The sequence below is a fragment of the Purpureocillium takamizusanense genome, chromosome 3 (genome assembly GCF_022605165.1).
Source record: "Purpureocillium takamizusanense chromosome 3, complete sequence".
NCBI lineage: Eukaryota > Fungi > Ascomycota > Sordariomycetes > Hypocreales > Ophiocordycipitaceae > Purpureocillium > Purpureocillium takamizusanense.
This window is the reverse complement of record NC_063070.1, coordinates 841728-857225: the sequence shown is the minus strand read 5'-3', so window position 1 is coordinate 857225 and position 15498 is coordinate 841728. Positions and strand designations below refer to the sequence as shown.

The window sequence follows — 15498 nt, the reverse complement described above, 5'->3', positions numbered from 1 at the left end:
GTTCGTTGGCTGTGAGTCGTGACGAAATGCACCCTAAAGCGGACAAGCAGAGTCGGGCTCCGTCCCCGCGGCCGCCAGCCTCCAGGTGACCGCCGCTGCTGCCTGGGCTCCCGTCGTCCCCTGGGCCGCCCAGGCGCCGCCCGCCGACCCGCCAAAGATGCCCCGAGCACCTCAGCTGCCCAGGTGGTTCCCACCAGACAGCGCTGAGGTCGGGTCCACCCGACACCGCCTTCAGTGGGCAGGGCAGCTCAGCAGCCAGGGGCTATAACGCGCAGCCTAGGTGGTCTGGCCTCCGCTGTGGCTCTGCTGGTCAGCGCCGAAGCCTCGCTGGAACGCCACCTACTACAGCACTTGAGGAGCCAACCTGGAACCCAGGCACCGTCATCCGCAACCTCCCGCACGGCTGCCCCTCGGACCAGAATCCGACCCTGGTCAACAGCCGGGGCCTCGTGGACACGATAATTTGCGGAAGCGAAGCCAAATCTTTCCATTCACCTCCAACCCCGAATTCTGCGAGAGTCTCTTGGGTTGCCTCCTCGGAAGCACCTCTCCCCTCCTGCCCGGTGGCACTGGCTGCTTGCACCCGCTTGCTCCATCCTGCTGCACGTCCCGTGCGCCGAAACTCAGACGCGACTCGTTTCCTGCGCGTCGCACCGATTGACTTTGACACCCGCAAGCTTCCCTCAACGGCCGCCCGTCGTTGAAAACACCGCCCGTCATGTCTGGCACAATGAGGGGGACGCCCAACCGTAACCAGAACCGGGGGGCGATTCCATTTGCCAACAGCCCTGCTGGCGGCTCGAACATCCCTCGCCCCGTTTTGGACAGCCAGCCGAGTGAGACGAGCTCCTCGGTCAGCGCGAGTCGGCAGAAGCAGTCCAAGCGCGATGAGGTACGAGATGCCATCCCATGCCTCTCCGAGTCCGAGAAAGAAGACTGACCGCAGGCGTCCATCTAGGCCATTCGCAGAAAGATGGAGAACGACCTCTCCAAGAAGAAGCACCTTACGAACCGCGCCCGCCATACCCGCAAGGCGCCCCCTGGCACTGTCCTGGCCCTTAAGCCGAGTCCAGCCCTGCAGATCAAGCCCGCGACGACCGTCTCCGAGGCCGCCCAGCTCATGGCCGCGAAGCGAGAGGACTGTGTCCTCGTCACCGACGACGATGAGAGAATTGCTGGCATCTTCACGGCCAAGGACCTCGCCTTCCGTGTCGTCGGCGCCGGCCAGAAAGCTGCCAACGTGACCATTGCCGAGATCATGACCAAGAATCCGCTGTGCGCCCGAACCGACACCAGTGCCACTGACGCTTTGGACCTCATGGTCCGCAAGGGCTTCCGCCACCTCCCCGTCATGGACGAGAACCAGGACATTTCCGGCGTTCTCGACATTACCAAGTGCTTCTACGACGCCATGGAGAAGCTCGAGCGCGCGTACTCGTCGTCGAGGAAGCTTTACGATGCGCTCGAGGGCGTTCACTCGGAGCTGGGCTCCACTCAGCCCCAGCAGATCATCCAGTACGTCGAGGCTCTCCGCAGCAAGATGTCTGGGCCTACCCTCGAGTCTGTCCTGAACGGCGTCCCTCCCACGACCGTCAGCGTTCGCACGTCGGTCAAGGAGGCGGCGGCTTTGATGAAGGAGAACCACACCACAGCCGTCCTCGTCCAGGATCAGGGCGCCATCACGGGCATCTTCACAAGCAAGGATGTTGTGCTGCGGGTTATCGCCCCTGGTCTGGATCCTGCCAATTGCAGTGTTGTGCGTGTCATGACGCCGCATCCCGACTTTGCGCCGATGGACATGACCATCCAGGCAGCCTTGCGCAAGATGCACGGTAAGAAGCCCTTCTACTAAATGTAGTTGTTTACCTCTGGCTGACTGGTGCTGCAGATGGGCACTATCTCAACCTCCCGGTTATGAACGACGGCGGTGAAATCGTGGGCATGGTCGACGTGCTCAAGCTGACGTATGCGACTCTGGAGCAGATCAACACCATGTCCAGTGGCGACGGAGAGGGTCCTGCTTGGAACAAGTTTTGGCTTTCGATTGACCAGGAGACCGAGTCTATGATGTCTGGCGACGGCAGCCAGAGCCATCACCATACGAACCTCGGCTCGCGCGTCATGTCACCCGACGTCACGCGCGACCGCCTCGGCGACAGCGTTGCCCCTGGTGACTCTGCCTCCCACGCCGGTGTAGAGTCTCCCCCACGATCGATTGCGCCGGAGACGCCCGAGGTCATCAGCCCAGCGGAGACCCCGTTCCCGTTCAAGTTCAAGGCGCCGTCCGGCCGTGTTCATCGCCTGCAAGTCACGGCGGCGCAGGGCATGGAGGCGTTCGTCGTGGCCGTTGCCGCCAAGCTTGGCAACGAGGTGGACGGGATCGGTGGGGTCCCTGTTGTCGAGGATGGCAAGATGGGCGGCGCCGGGTTTGCCCTCAGCTACATGGATGACGAGGGTGATACTGTCTCCATCACGACCGACAATGATCTGCTCGAGGCCATTGTGCTCGCTCGTCAGCGCCATCGCGAAAAGGTCGACTTGTTCGTGCACGATCCTGAGAAGCCGCCCGTTGCTCCCGCGCCTGTGCCCGAGCCCGTGGCGCTCCCCACTCCGCCTACCTCTACGGTCCCTGGCCTGCGCGAGCGCCGGAGAGCTCGCGACGACGAGGACGAGGAAGACGAGGATGAGGAGGAAGAGGAGCTGTCTACTGGCCGTCGCACGCGGAGGTCACGGACCTCTCATGCGCAAGAACAGCTCATTGCTGGCGTTCCCAACGACTTGCTGCTCCCTGGCGCCATTGTTACCCTGGCCGTGGTCATTGTTGGCGTCTTCACCATTGCAAGAGCAACCAGCCGATAAGCAGGCCGCTGGACCCGCTGTAGCTCGTGTAATGACATTACGAAGTCTGCTGTAGGCGATTGTAAATATAGTATGCTGTCTTGATAGATTCTCGTTTGTCATTCATGCCAATTTATTTCTACTTCGGCCGTCTTGACGTGCAAGAAGTGCAATGCAATGGGATGCCCGATTCGAGACGTCGATAGTGCAAAGTCCATATTTATTGTGCAGTAGGACGCGCGGGCGGTGGTGGACTGCGGGTCGGAAAAACGCCTGGTCCGTGGTGGTCAAGCACCAGGCCGCCGGGTGACCTGGTGCTCCGTCCGACCTGATCTAAAATTTGGAGACCGGCCGACCAGCGACAACGGGCTGCCGCAAGCTGGCATTGAACGCCGCAATGATAATCGGAAGTGTCGCTGTGCGGCATGGTAGGTTCTTTACTTTCGCGCAATGTATTCGGTCGGTTGCTTATTCTTCCTTAGGCCGCCGTGCCCTGACACCGACTGTCACGCGATGCGCTCTCCGACAGCTCTCTACCGATGTCAAGACCGACAACAGCGCCACTCCCGCCGCCCTGGCCTGGTCGATGCCGCAGTCCACCGCAGACCAGCCTAAGCCGTTGAGATCATCGAAGAAGAAGAAGCAAAGGGCTGTGCAGGAGGTCATTATGAGTCTGGGCGCCGACTCGTCCCGCGAGCACCGGGAGGCGGCGTGGACGACGCCTCATCAGATCGGCTCCGAGCTCATGACGCCGGCGCAGCAATTTGCCGAGTTTCAACGCATCCAGAAAAATACGCGCAGTCTGGGCTCGCAAATCGAGCGGCGATACGCCCCGACGCAGCTCATGAGCAACCCGCCGGCGCCCGAGGATGTGACCCTGGAGCTGCTCATGGCGTCGCAGACGCACATGGGGCACAACACGTCGCTGTGGAACCCGGCCAACTCGCGGTACATCTATGGTGTGCGCCAGGGCATCCACATCATCTCGCTGGAGACGACAGCGGCGCATCTGCGGCGGGCGGCTCGCGTGGTCGAGGAGGTCGCGTACCGAGGCGGCGTTATCCTCTTTGTCGGCACGCGAAAGGGTCAGATGGAGATCGTGACCAAGGCGGCTGCGATGGCCGGCGCGTGCCACCTGTTTACTAAGTGGACGCCCGGCGCCATCACGAACCGCGACGTCATTCTCGCATCGCACAGCACCAAGGTCGTGGACCACCTGGACGGCGAGCTCGACGGGTTCGACATGTACATGGCCACGGCGAGACCGCTGCTGCCGGACTTGGTGGTGTGCCTGAACCCACTCGAGAACTACACGTTGCTGTACGAGTGTGGTCTCAAGAACATTCCCACGATTGGCGTCATCGACACCAACGCTGACCCGTCGTGGGTTACGTATACCATTCCTGCCAACGATGACAGGTGAGCCAGAAGAATACCTCGTTGGAAGAACCACTTGGCGCTGACAGCTTTCATAGTCTACGAAGCATGGCCGTCGTTGCTGGAGTCCTCGGCAGGGCTGGAGAAAAGGGCCAGAAGAGGAGGCAGGCCGATGCTGCCCAAGGCAGTGTCTCGTGGCACACGCCACCTGAGCTGTCGCGTCACATGATGAGGGAGGCGAGGGCGGCGGTGCAGAAGCAAAAGGAGGTCATGGGTCGGCTACAGTCCGGTATCCAGGGGTTCACGGAGGAAGAGCAAAACATACTGCGATCGCAGTATGGAGCGGTCGAGCTGGAAGTAAGCGAGGACGACATGGTGCAGATGATGGGCAAGGCGGTGGACGCGACGCCAGCTGAACCCGAAACCGACTTGGGCCTGGACCCGATTGAACATGAACTGGAGGACGAAATCGCGCAGATGATGGGCGAGATCGATGCGGTGGAGGACGCGGCGCCAGCTGATACCGAACTCGACATGGGCCTGGACCAGATTGAACGTGAACTGGAAGGCGTTCGGTTGAAGACGGCCGACATCGAGACGGCAGTAAAGGGGGACGAGGAATAGTGGTGGAGATTGGGGGAACCACGGATGTACAAATAGCAGATATAGTCTAGAGCGAACAACTGTACCATTTTACAGGATAAATTACGGCATTGAACAAGGTTCCATTGATAGAGGACATGTGGTGGTAGACGAACCATTGAAAAGAGCCTGTTGCCTGAATCAATAAATAACATGAATTGGATGGAGGACGTGGTTTGGCGCACCGGCTGATCGGAACGGATAAATGCCCTCGCCGACCAGCCCCAGACGGGGTTGGGTTGGGTTGGGGGCGGGCGGCAGGCGTTGGCTGGCCGGTCGCGCCAGATCAACAGGGCGGCCCGACAGGCCGGGCTGGAAACTTCGCCCTGCTGCGAATTTCCCCTCACCACGCACAACACCTCACGACCGAACATTTCAGCACAGCAGGCCCCCCGGAGCACACGCACCACCCCCGCCGCCCGCCCGTTCTTTTAGCACGCATATAGCGAGCCAGCGCAAGTGGATGCCCGTCGTTGTCTGGCTTCGGCTTTTTAGTCGGCGAGCCCGGGCTCGTGCCGCCGGCAGGTGCAGCAGGCCTGGCCCCTCTCGGGCGGCCGCAACCGTGGCCCGTGGCCGCTGTGGGACACTGGACCATCAAGGGCTCGGTCAGGGTACGTGGACTTTGTTCTTACTCGGCCCGTCTCCTCGCGGCATTGCGCTGCAGTGTGTGTTTTTATGCTTTGCATACCAGAGACGGGAGGATTTGGGCTTTGCCCAGCCTCAATTCCTGCATGGTGATGACGGCTCATGATGCTGGTCACGCGTGGGAGCGGTTGCCGGGGCATGTGCAGGGTCAGGGGCTGACAGATATGAATAACAGAAAGCTCGACGGGACCGTCGCTCGCCTGATCTGACGCCTGGTGTCGCGCAGGGCAACTTGACCTGAGCGCGGGCGTTACGGCCCGGAGTCGTCGGCCGAGATGCCCGCCGTTATGGAGGACCCGAGCGGCCCCACCCTCTACCGGGTCTCGGGCCAGGCGCCATTCCCGGACCCCGGGGACCCGGGGCTGCCACCAGACATTGTCCCGCGGCAGGTCACGCTGCGGGATCGCCAGACGGTCGCGACCATTGTGCCCTTTGCATCGCGGCACCGTGTCCCGCCCTCGCTGCTGGCGTACCTGAGCGACCAGCTCAACCGCGAGATCGACGGCGGCGACACCTACCCCATGACGGAGCCCCTCGCGGCCGACGCCTTCGCCGACTACTGGTTCCAGACGTTCGGGGCCGTCATGCTGCTGGGGAGCATCGACTCTGCTGAAGAGGTGGTGGAGGGCCGCGACTGGGCGGCTGAGTGCCTGGGCAGCTTCTTCATCAAGCCCAACTATCCGGGCCGCAGCAGCCACGTCTGCAACGGCAGCTTCATCGTCACCGACGGGTCGCGTAACCGCGGCGTGGGCCGCCTCATGGGCGAGGCGTACATAGACTGGGCGCCGCGGCTGGGCTACACCTACAGCGTCTTCAACCTCGTGTACGAGACCAACGTCGCGTCGTGCCGCATCTGGGACGCGCTGGGTTTCAAGCGCATCGGCCGGGTCAAGGCGTGCGGCAGCCTACGCAGCCACCCCGACCGGCTCATCGACGCCATCATCTACGGCCGCGACCTACCCCAGGGCGGCCTCGGCAACGGGAGCGGCGGCGGCGGCGGCAACGGCAATGGCGACGAGCTCATCAGCGAAGAGCGCTTCGACAAGATCCGCTACTACCTCAAGACGGGCAAGTACCCCAACGGGGCGGACCGCGCCGAGAAGAGCCGCCTGCGCAGCGCGGCCACGCACTACAAGCTGCTGGCCGGGGACAAGCTGATGCTCAAGGACAAGGAGGTCATCTCGGACCCGGTGCGGCAGTACGAGATTGCGCGCGGCGTGCACGCGCTGCACCACGGCGGCATCAACAAGACGACGGCGACCATTGCCGAGCGCTACCACTGGAGCAGGATCAAGGAGACGGTCAGCGACGTGATCCGCGCCTGCAGCGAGTGCAAGGAGCTGGGCAAGTCTTCTGCTGTTGGCCCCGGCGGCGGTGGCGGCAACAACACCAACAACAACGGAGGCGGCCTGTCCGCGAGCGGGAGCAGGAGGGCGGGGAGCGGCAGCAGCGCGGCCACGACGCCGGTTGCGACGACGACGGCGGCGACGGTAACGGATGCCACAACCACGGCCACGACTCCGACCCTCGTGGATGGCGCTCCGGGCGGCAGCACCTTGACAGACGCCCATCACCACCACATGGCCCACGACCACCACGACCACCAAGGTCAGCAGCCCCTGGACGCGGCCGAGAGGGTCCTCGCGCTGCAGCAGAATCAGAGCCACCACCACAACAGCCACAACCACGGCCTCATGTCTGCCTTCTCGCCGCCCAGTCCAACAGCCGGTCCCAGCAGCGCCTACGCCAACCCAAGCGACATCTCCGTCCTGCCCTCGCACGCGACCTCCGACCAAGCGCTGCACCACGCGCATCACCACCACCACCACCACCATCACAACCCTCACCACCATCATCACAGCCCTCATCACCACCACAACCCCATGCTGCAGGACCAGCCGACGGGCCATCACCATGCCTCCTCCCCCGACGTATACCAGCCCATCGACCCGCAGATCATCAACCACCATCACCACCACCACGACCCCCTCCATCATCATACCAACCCCCTCCACCATCACCATAGCGTCGGCGGCGGCGGCGAGTCTCATACTGACGACGGTTCCGCGCCCGCCCACACGCACGCCGACGCCCACCCCACGCCCGACGACAGCCCCTTTGACCACTACCACCAGCACGCCGACTTCCAAGCCCTCCTCAACGCGACCGAGGACGACGACGATGACGTGCACGTGGGCGTGGGCGTGGAGGACGTTGTTACCGGCGGCGGCATCGTCGTCGTCCCCGGCCAGACGGACGCGGACGCCGACCCCTCGTCTGTCGATCGCGACCTCGATATGCTCATCGAGCAGGACGACGACGTAGACGTAGACGTGGACGTGGACGTGGGCGTAGATGTCGACGTCGGTGTGGGAGTCGTCGTTGACGATGCTGCGCACCTCCCCAGCGAAGCAGCACCAGCGTCAGCACCACCGGGCGAGCCATCCCACACACAAGGCATCGTCGGAGGCGGCGGAGGAGAAGAAGACGCGGACATGCCCGATGGCCTAGACGATGACATGGTCAGCGGCGGCGATGACGGTGTCGATGTGGACGTGGATGTGGACGTGGACGTTGATGGCCACGGGGACGGCCTCCATGGCGGGAGGAGAGGCGGCGAGGCGGCAGCGGCAGATAGGGGACTGTACGACGTCAACTTCGACGGCGCGGGAGGGTAACTGACGGCCACTGACATGAGGACCAAACGTAATGTTTCTTCGTCTTTAGGTGGCTAGCCCGGCGGCTTTCTTGTTTCGTTTTGTTCTTGTATTCCCCATCACGGAGAGCTTGGCGCATTTGATTACAGGACAGAGCGGTCTGACACATCAAGAGGGGGATGGGATGCCTCAGCGGCGTCTGAAACTACGCATGCATGCTTTCCACAATCCGCGTCCTAGCCGAGTCGGTCTCGGGGTGGCAATCATTGCCAGAGACGGGCCGGCAGGACAGTTGAAACAGAGGGAGCGACTCGTGTCCAGTCTAGAAGTGGTCGTCTTGTTTTTCTCCCCCTTCTCTTCTTCTCATATCTAAGGTATCATACAGATCCATTCCCGTATTAAAGAAGAAGAAAATGTAAAAAACCAGACCATTTCAACCACTCCGGTCCTTTTTCCTTTTTGCTTCCGGGCCCGCTTTACCTGCGCGGCATGCCTCGTCCCCGGCCGCGGACCGCTCTCTGCGCCGCGCCGGGAGGCAGCTGCCCGGGTGCCTGGGGCTTGGCGCTCTCCTCGTTGCGAATGGTCTCATCGACGCCGAGGATCAAGCAGCTGGCCTCGGTGGCTGCCTGAAGGGCGTTGACCTTGATGAGAGCGGGCTCCCAAACGAAGCGCTCCATCATGTCGGCGACGCCCTCGTGCCTAAAGTCGACGCCAGCCCAGGTGCTGCCCTTGCGGTGCTCGACGCGCAGCTTGTTGAGAATGTCGGTGGCGTCGAAGCCGGCGTTGTCGCACAGCTGGCGGGGAATGACCTCGAGGGCCTTGGCGAAGGACTTGATGATGGCCTGCTGCTTGTGGGTGATTTTATTGTCCGCAAAGCGGTGCAGGTAAGCCGAGACCTCCATCTCGACAGCGCCGCCGCCGCCGACGATGAGGTGGTTCTTGATGGCCCGCTTGACAATCATGATGGCGTCGTGCAGCGAGCGCTCCACCTCGGCTATGAACTGCTCGGCGCCACCGCGCAGCACCAGTGTGCACGTCTTGGCCTCGGGGCACTCCTCGAAGAAGTTGAAGCGCTCACCGCCAATCTGCCGCTCCTCAAAGGTGCCGCACGTGCCGAGGTGCTCGGGGAGGATGTCGGAACACGTCGACTGAATGGTGGCGCCGGTGGCCTGCACCACGCGCTCCATGTCCTCGGACGCGACGCGACCGGCGCAGAAGACGTCGCGGTCGGCAAAGTACTGCGTCGCCAGGTCGCCGATGGGCAGCTTGCTCAGCACCACCTTGGCGCCCGTCTTGGAGATGGCCTCGAGCTTCTTGAAAATGATTTGCCACTCCGCGTCGACGATGGCCTGGTACTCGGATACCTGCTCGACGCGCACCTCGGCGTTGTCCTTTTCGGCCTTGAGCTCGAGCTCGACGTTGAGGCAGACAATCTTGGGCTTCTTGAACGACTTGGGCTGTTGCTCGAAGCCGGCATAGGAGAACGTCTTCTTGAAGGCGACGCCGTTGACGTAGCGCGACTCGGTGAGGGAACCGCCGGGAATCTTCTTGATACCGATGAGCTTCTCGTTGAGGTCGTCTTGGTCGAGTGACAGGACGGCGTCGACAACCACTGCAGGCGGGGGTCAGCATCGGGCACGGCAGCCAAGGCTTGCTTTGCTTCAAGGGGACGCACTCTTTGTGAAGAATTCGGTGTTTCGCTTAATCAGCTTGCTCGTCATGGCGGTGGCGGCCAGCTTGGATAGGGTCTCGCGGCGGTTGCCCTCGTTGGTGCTGATGGCAATCTCCTTGATCTTGTTGACGGCCATTTGGGAGGCTTTCCGCAGGCCCTTGATGATGATCTGGGGGCTGACACCCTGCTCGACGTGGTCCTTGACCTCCTTGAGGATCTCGCCGGCGAGGACGACGACCGAGGTGGTTCCGTCGCCTACCTCGGCGTCTTGGGATCGCGCGATGTCGACGAGGATGCGGGCGGCGGGGTGGACAATGTCGAGGAGCTGCCTTGGGGTTAGCACTTGGGCCTTGCTTTGCCTTGACTACCTGAGTCGCTGCAGCACGGGGGTGAGCGGGAGGGGCTCGAACCTTCATGACGGTGGCACCGTCGTTGGTAATGGTCTGCTTGCCATTCTCGTCCACCATCAGCAGGTCGCCGCCATAGGGGCCCAGCGTGGGCTTTATCGTGGCCTGGACCGCCAGGCAGGCGTTGATGTTGGAGATGATCTGGCCCTTGCCCTGGGAGGTGTCGGTCCCTGGCGGGCGTCAGTATGCGTGCGTGGCTCAAGCAGCTTCGCTTCGCGATGCTCAGGGGGTGCGCGCGGGCGGTGGGGTAGCTCGCTTACCTTCCTTGAGGACGATGATGGTGGGCGTCTGCCCGCCGAACGACATGATGGGCGGGTTCTGCGTGCTGCTGCCGTGACGCGTCGGCGAGATGCTGTATGTGGGCGGGGAAGGGGGAGGAGGGAGACGACGACGACGAGGGCCGGGGGCGTGCGAGGGCGGGTTGAAAGGGTGGTGGTGATGGGCGTGTGTCGCAGTGTTGGTGTCGTCGGAGCTCCAGCGTCCAGGCAGTTCGAGGGCCAAAAAATGTTGCAGCCTCTGGCTCTGCCCGGCGGCGTGCACGGACCAATCACTGTGTGGGCGGGAGCACACGAGTACGTACCTTTCTATACTGTGCTTGATGAGCCTGTCTGCCCCTCCATTTGATTCGAAGCTGCCCCACCATGTCTTCAACCGACGTCCATTCTTCATTTTCATCCGTGGGAGGGCATCGTTTTGTCCGTCATCAGGGTCAACCTCCGTCCTGTTCCCTAGGTACCTATCCTAACGGCAATGGCAAAGTATGATTACATATAGCAAACAAAGACGGCATCGCGACATGTGGCATCAGGGTTTGCGGTGCTCACGGATCCTGCACTCGGACACTCACAACGAAGCATAGAACGGATCACGTCGCTCTCAATCCAGTCTTGACGCTCTCTCAACGCCGTGCTAAAGATAAAAGAAAACAAAAGGGGTCAAGGAAACGAAACCAAAAACGCTTGCCAGAGTCCGCCGCGAACGCCATCCCTGTCTATTCCACCGAAGCTTGCCAAGTAGTCGGCGCAGGCGGCCCTTGTGCAATATACACTGCACTCAATAACACCTCCAGCTGGACTTTGAGCGTCATGAGCTTGTACCACTCCTCATCCGCCTCAGTGAAGGTCGGATCCTCGGCCTGCCCCTTTATCTGACAAAGCACCATTGTCGGTCGCCTCATGACAATACTAATGACGGCGCTGATACGCGCGTCCACCTTCCGCTCAGTGACGCCTCCGCCGATGTCGCTCCCCCCGGTGTCCCGCTGACAGACGGCTCTCAGATGGCCGAGCAACACCGCCACGTTCCTGCCCTCTGTGAAGAACGGGAGTGCTGCATCTCTGTAGTTCGAGCGCTTCGCGAGGTGCTCGTCCAGGACCTTGACTAGGGGGCTGACGTGCCGTGGCTCGCTGTGGCATTCGTCGGGAAGAAAACTGTCCAGCTCCTTGCCTATCGGCTGGGGCTGGTCCAGCATCCGCTGGAACTCGGGCAGAAGACGCCGGAACTCTGGCAGCGTAATCTCGGGCGTGGGTGGGGTGGCCATTGTTCGGGCGACGGGCCTGTCTGTTTCGCGAGCGGCCGGGGTCCCTGAGCGAGGCTGTCAGCGGGTTGTGCTCCCAGTCGATCCCGAGATGTTGGTGTATACCCTCGGTGAACTCGAGTGACAGTGGCTCGGGGATGTTGGGACAAGAGGGGGCCTGCTCGTCGGTCATGGCGCTGTCCGGGGACTCTTGTTCCCCCGGCTGGTATTGCTGGGTCCACCGTTCCTGCCTCCTCTCTGTGATAGTCGCTTGATGATGGCGGTTGCCTTGTTGGCCATGGCGATGGTTGGTCGGGTGACTGCCGATTGCTGTTGCTTCAGGGCGTCTGTTCGGATGTTGTGAGGGCATGCCCTCTGCGAAGTTCTGGCGGCGACGGCCCTGACTCTGTTGGGTATGATCGTCCTCAGTGTCGCCATCATAGCCCTGGTCAGAGACCTGATCATGGCATTGACCCTGGAAATCGGCCTGGCCAGGGCCAAAGTTGTCGGCCTGGTCATCAGCCTGATCATTGGTCTCACCAGAGTACATGTCGTTGGCCTGGGCATCGCTCTGCTCAGAGTACATGTTGTCGGCCTGACCATAGGCTTGAACACTGTCGGCCTGGTCAGAGTCCATATTGTCAGTCTGATCATAACCCTGGTCGTCGGTCTGATCGTAACCCTGGTCGTCGGTCTCGCCATAACTCTGGTCGTTGATCTCGCTATAACTCTGGTCGTTGGTCTGGCTATAACTCGGGTCGCCATTCTGATCATAACCCCGGTCGTCGATCTGATCAAAGCCCTGGTGGTCGTCGGTCTGATCATAGTCATAGGCCGGGTCATCGTTCTGAACGTAGTCAAAGGCCTGTTCATGGCATGGGGCCTGGCCATAGTCTTGGTCGCGCCCACGGTCATGATCGTCGTCGTAGGATGTCGTAACCAAGGTGTCCGGGTCATAATTCCCATAGCACTCCGACCCCGTCTCCTCTGCGATGCCCCGGCAAGGACGGCCATACTCATCGTACCCGTCGTCATGATAGCCAGGGCGATTGACGGTCGTCGCCGCACGACGGCTCCCATGGGGTTGCAAAGGCGGGGGGATGCACGATTCGACTGCCAGGTGAGAGTTACCAGGACACCGCTGGCCGTGACCATAGCCTCCTCCCAGCTCCTCCGCGTTGGTCCTTGCAGAGCGCCGCGTTAGATACGAGTGTCCGCTCTCTACGACGCCCGAGCGGGCACGATGGCGGTTCTCGTTGTAGTGACGGTCGTCTTCGTAAGCGGTGGGACCATCCGTTGCCGCAGGCCCCGACCAAGCATCCCGCCGGCGGCTCGATTCGTGTCCGCGACGCGACGACCGTTTAGCGGGATAGCGCACGAAGACGATCTCATCACGATAGCTCCTCTTCTTGCGGCGCCCGAAAACCATTGTGTCTGATGGTGGGTATCGATTGGGATGAAAACGTCTGTCTCCTGAGAGAGGATCTGAGGCCTAGCAATGATGGTATTGAAGGTCTTGATGGAGGGGGAGAAATACTGGTGGGCAAGGGAGAGAGTTGGGAAGATGAAAAAGGTCGAATAATGAAGGCGTCGGGGGAGCGTAGTTATATACATTGGGCTCAAAGAATCAGAGGTCTCATTGTGTAGATCATGTTCAAGAGTTGGCGGCAATGGCTATGCTATTTGCTCTTCCGGATGAGTGGCTCGTCTTCATGTCCTTTGGCTGAACGGCGTCGTGTGTTCTGTTTCGGCGCTCTTTGGTACTCTGCACGACGCACAGACTGCTCGGGGTGCCTTTTGATAGACTTTGATATGCTTCTTGCCGTACTGGGGGGACGGAAGAAGAGTGAACGCGACGAGCCACCCACTACAACAAGCCATGGCAACTCGCACGTTTCGCTGAAACTGTGCCTGCACAAGGACATGCCGAGCCGTTCATTGATCAACGAGACGAGAGGACGACTAATGCCGCGGCACAGTGTGTACGAGGCCTGGACGTTCAGAAGCAGGTGGTCCATGTCCCGCAGAGCAGCCAGTCCTTTGACGTTGAGACTTGTAAAGCGACAGCGCGTCGAACGAAAACGCAGTGCACGGAGAGTCACCTTCCAAGACCCCCTCTCACTGTGCGCGCATGGTACACTGTACAATAGATGTTCACTCAACGTACTACACCTCAATGCCATGAATCCACCTCGACGAGAGTGTAGCCCCGTCCATCATCCTTGGGCGCGTTGCCAGGCACACCGCACCGCGCCGCTTCCACACCTGGGTATCTTGCCCCGTGCGCCCTAGCCTCTTCTCCTTTGAGTCTTCAACGTCGCGCCTACCTAACTACCTACGCCTTGGGCGCGGGGGCATCCGGCGGCTGGGCCTTGCCCCGTCCCGGCGCGCCCTCAAACTTGGCCTGCCAGCGTTCCTCCTGCTTGAACATGGCGACGCACTGCAGCGCGCTGGGGTTGCCGTAGTCGGGGTCAGCGCCGCCTTGCAGCAGAGCCTGCGAAGAAGCCATAGGCTCTCTCTCTCAGCAAACCGTTTCTCTCACACTCTCTCTCGCGACGCGAACGACAGGCAGCATCAGAGCACCCGCGGGGGGGCGGGGAGCCGATGATGATGGTGGGCGGAGGAGCCCTCTGTGATTGACTTACCTCGATAACTTCGTCTTCCTTCTTGAAGACGGCGCCGGCCAAGGGGCTCTGGCCGCGGTCGTTGAGGCGGTTCGGGTCCGCGCCGTGCTGGACGAGGAGGCGGACGAGGGCCGCGTGGCCGTGGTAGGCGGCAAGCATGAGCTGCACGGAGAGTGAAGAAGCAAGGTAAGCAATTTGATCTCTTCACTCTTACCCGGTACGAAGTAGGTAAAGAAGGGGGGAGGATGAGAGGCCAGGCGGGCGATATCGTACCAGGGTGTCGCCCTTGTCGTTGGTCATGTTGGGCGGCAGGCCGGCGGGCAGGGCCTGCTGGAAGATGGGCATGTCGCCGGTGCGCGCCGAGTCGAACATGCGGGCGGCGAGGGCGATGGCCTCGGGGGAGAGGGAGCTGCTGGTGCTGGTGCTGCCGGGGCCGTCCATGGCGGGCGTGGGGTGGTGATGGTGTCTGGAGGGTGAGAGAGTGACGGTGATGTATGTGTGAGATGCTTGGGCGTCGACGTCAGAAACGAACGGGTGGGAATCGGGATGTCATTCTCCATGCGGTTTGTGGTTGTGGATTCCAGCATGCGGGCTGGTGTGGGGGTGGAGCAGGCCGGCACGACGGCAGCGTACAGAGGTAGTTGGTGAATGAGTGAGTGAGTGAGAGAGTGAGTTTCGTAATAATAGAGTAATGAGAGCGAAAGCCGTGAATACCTACCGTCAATGCGACGGAGAACAGTTTGAGTATTGCTTATTAGACATTGAGCAGCGTCGAGCACGGCGACCAAAAAATTGTCAAATTAAATTCTTGCGTCCCCAAACTCGGAAGACGAAAGGTCGGAGGCGAGATGTAACGCCATGCAGCATGCCCATGTGAAGTTCGCCCTCCGCTGGTCACGAACTCACGAGATGGCAGTTGCACGAGGGGCAATGGCGGCCCTGCAGGCAGGACACCCTTGTTGGATGCAGAGATGAGCCATCCATGGTGGCTATAGTATGCGCATTCTAATCTCATGGTGAATACGTTGTACACGACGCGGGAGCCGGCCGCGTCCGTCTTTTGCCATCGTTGCCCCCCATTGTTTCCTGCCCATAATCGTCGTCGTCGTCGTCGTCGTCG

The 15498-nt window shown here is 61.3% G+C and overlaps 6 protein-coding genes across 6 annotated transcripts; 3 read left to right on the top strand and 3 right to left on the bottom strand.

The window, feature by feature from the left end:
• Window positions 1-115: 115 nt before the first annotated feature.
• JDV02_003781 (uncharacterized protein) lies at window positions 116-2987 on the top strand. Its single transcript, XM_047984944.1, has 3 exons — window positions 116-892; window positions 959-1832; window positions 1889-2987. Exons 1-3 carry the CDS (start codon window positions 719-721, stop codon window positions 2857-2859), a joined length of 2019 nt encoding a protein of 672 aa, XP_047840919.1. The 5' UTR covers window positions 116-718; the 3' UTR covers window positions 2860-2987.
• A 207-nt stretch (window positions 2988-3194) lies between these two features.
• Window positions 3195-4926, top strand: JDV02_003780 (uncharacterized protein). The gene is made up of 3 exons (XM_047984943.1): window positions 3195-3266; window positions 3321-4257; window positions 4314-4926. The coding sequence occupies exons 1-3, from the start codon at window positions 3236-3238 to the stop codon at window positions 4837-4839; spliced, it is 1494 nt and encodes a 497-aa protein (XP_047840918.1). The 5' UTR covers window positions 3195-3235; the 3' UTR covers window positions 4840-4926.
• A 280-nt stretch (window positions 4927-5206) lies between these two features.
• On the top strand, window positions 5207-8569 carry SPT10_2 (Protein spt10). Its single transcript, XM_047984942.1, has 2 exons — window positions 5207-5468; window positions 5678-8569. Exon 2 carries the CDS (start codon window positions 5778-5780, stop codon window positions 8178-8180), a length of 2403 nt encoding a protein of 800 aa, XP_047840917.1. The 5' UTR covers window positions 5207-5468; window positions 5678-5777; the 3' UTR covers window positions 8181-8569.
• On the bottom strand, window positions 8276-10735 carry CCT7 (T-complex protein 1 subunit eta). The gene is made up of 4 exons (XM_047984941.1): window positions 10499-10735; window positions 10242-10408; window positions 9835-10156; window positions 8276-9771 (listed from the first exon to the last, which is right to left on the bottom strand). The coding sequence occupies exons 1-4, from the start codon at window positions 10542-10544 to the stop codon at window positions 8636-8638; spliced, it is 1671 nt and encodes a 556-aa protein (XP_047840916.1). The 5' UTR covers window positions 10545-10735; the 3' UTR covers window positions 8276-8635.
• A 494-nt stretch (window positions 10736-11229) lies between these two features.
• JDV02_003777 (uncharacterized protein) lies at window positions 11230-13183 on the bottom strand (the record flags this gene model as incomplete). Its single annotated transcript, XM_047984940.1, has 2 exons — window positions 11230-11822; window positions 11881-13183. 2 exons carry the CDS (start codon window positions 13181-13183, stop codon window positions 11230-11232), a joined length of 1896 nt encoding a protein of 631 aa, XP_047840915.1.
• A 560-nt stretch (window positions 13184-13743) lies between these two features.
• Window positions 13744-14995, bottom strand: JDV02_003776 (uncharacterized protein). The gene is made up of 3 exons (XM_047984939.1): window positions 14652-14995; window positions 14400-14540; window positions 13744-14248 (listed from the first exon to the last, which is right to left on the bottom strand). The coding sequence occupies exons 1-3, from the start codon at window positions 14817-14819 to the stop codon at window positions 14090-14092; spliced, it is 468 nt and encodes a 155-aa protein (XP_047840914.1). The 5' UTR covers window positions 14820-14995; the 3' UTR covers window positions 13744-14089.
• Between the last annotated feature and the right edge of the window lie 503 nt (window positions 14996-15498).

Bases quoted from the DNA above. Each gene is read 5' to 3' on its own strand.
- JDV02_003780 (XM_047984943.1), top strand. From the start codon at position 3,236: ATGATAATCGGAAGTGTCGCTGTGCGGCATG. The intron at 3,267-3,320 runs GTAGGTTCTTTA...ATTCTTCCTTAG, and splicing joins AAGTGTCGCTGTGCGGCATG to GCCGCCGTGCCCTGACACCG. The intron at 4,258-4,313 runs GTGAGCCAGAAG...CAGCTTTCATAG, and splicing joins ATTCCTGCCAACGATGACAG to TCTACGAAGCATGGCCGTCG.
- JDV02_003776 (XM_047984939.1), bottom strand. From the start codon at position 14,819: ATGGACGGCCCCGGCAGCACCAGCACCAGCAGCTCCCTCTCCCCCGAG. The intron at 14,541-14,651 runs GTACGATATCGC...CTCTCCGTGCAG, and splicing joins ACGACAAGGGCGACACCCTG to CTCATGCTTGCCGCCTACCA. The intron at 14,249-14,399 runs GTAAGTCAATCA...GCTTCTTCGCAG, and splicing joins AGGAAGACGAAGTTATCGAG to GCTCTGCTGCAAGGCGGCGC.
- SPT10_2 (XM_047984942.1), top strand. From the start codon at position 5,778: ATGCCCGCCGTTATGGAGGACCCGAGCGGCCCCACCCTCTACCGGGTC.
- JDV02_003781 (XM_047984944.1), top strand. From the start codon at position 719: ATGTCTGGCACAATGAGGGGGACGCCCAACCGTAACCAGAACCGGGGG. The intron at 893-958 runs GTACGAGATGCC...GCGTCCATCTAG, and splicing joins AGCAGTCCAAGCGCGATGAG to GCCATTCGCAGAAAGATGGA. The intron at 1,833-1,888 runs GTAAGAAGCCCT...CTGGTGCTGCAG, and splicing joins AGCCTTGCGCAAGATGCACG to ATGGGCACTATCTCAACCTC.
- CCT7 (XM_047984941.1), bottom strand. From the start codon at position 10,544: ATGTCGTTCGGCGGGCAGACGCCCACCATCATCGTCCTCAAGGAAG. The intron at 10,409-10,498 runs GTAAGCGAGCTA...GACGCCCGCCAG, and splicing joins CATCATCGTCCTCAAGGAAG to GGACCGACACCTCCCAGGGC. The intron at 9,772-9,834 runs GTGCGTCCCCTT...CCCCGCCTGCAG, and splicing joins CACCGAATTCTTCACAAAGA to TGGTTGTCGACGCCGTCCTG.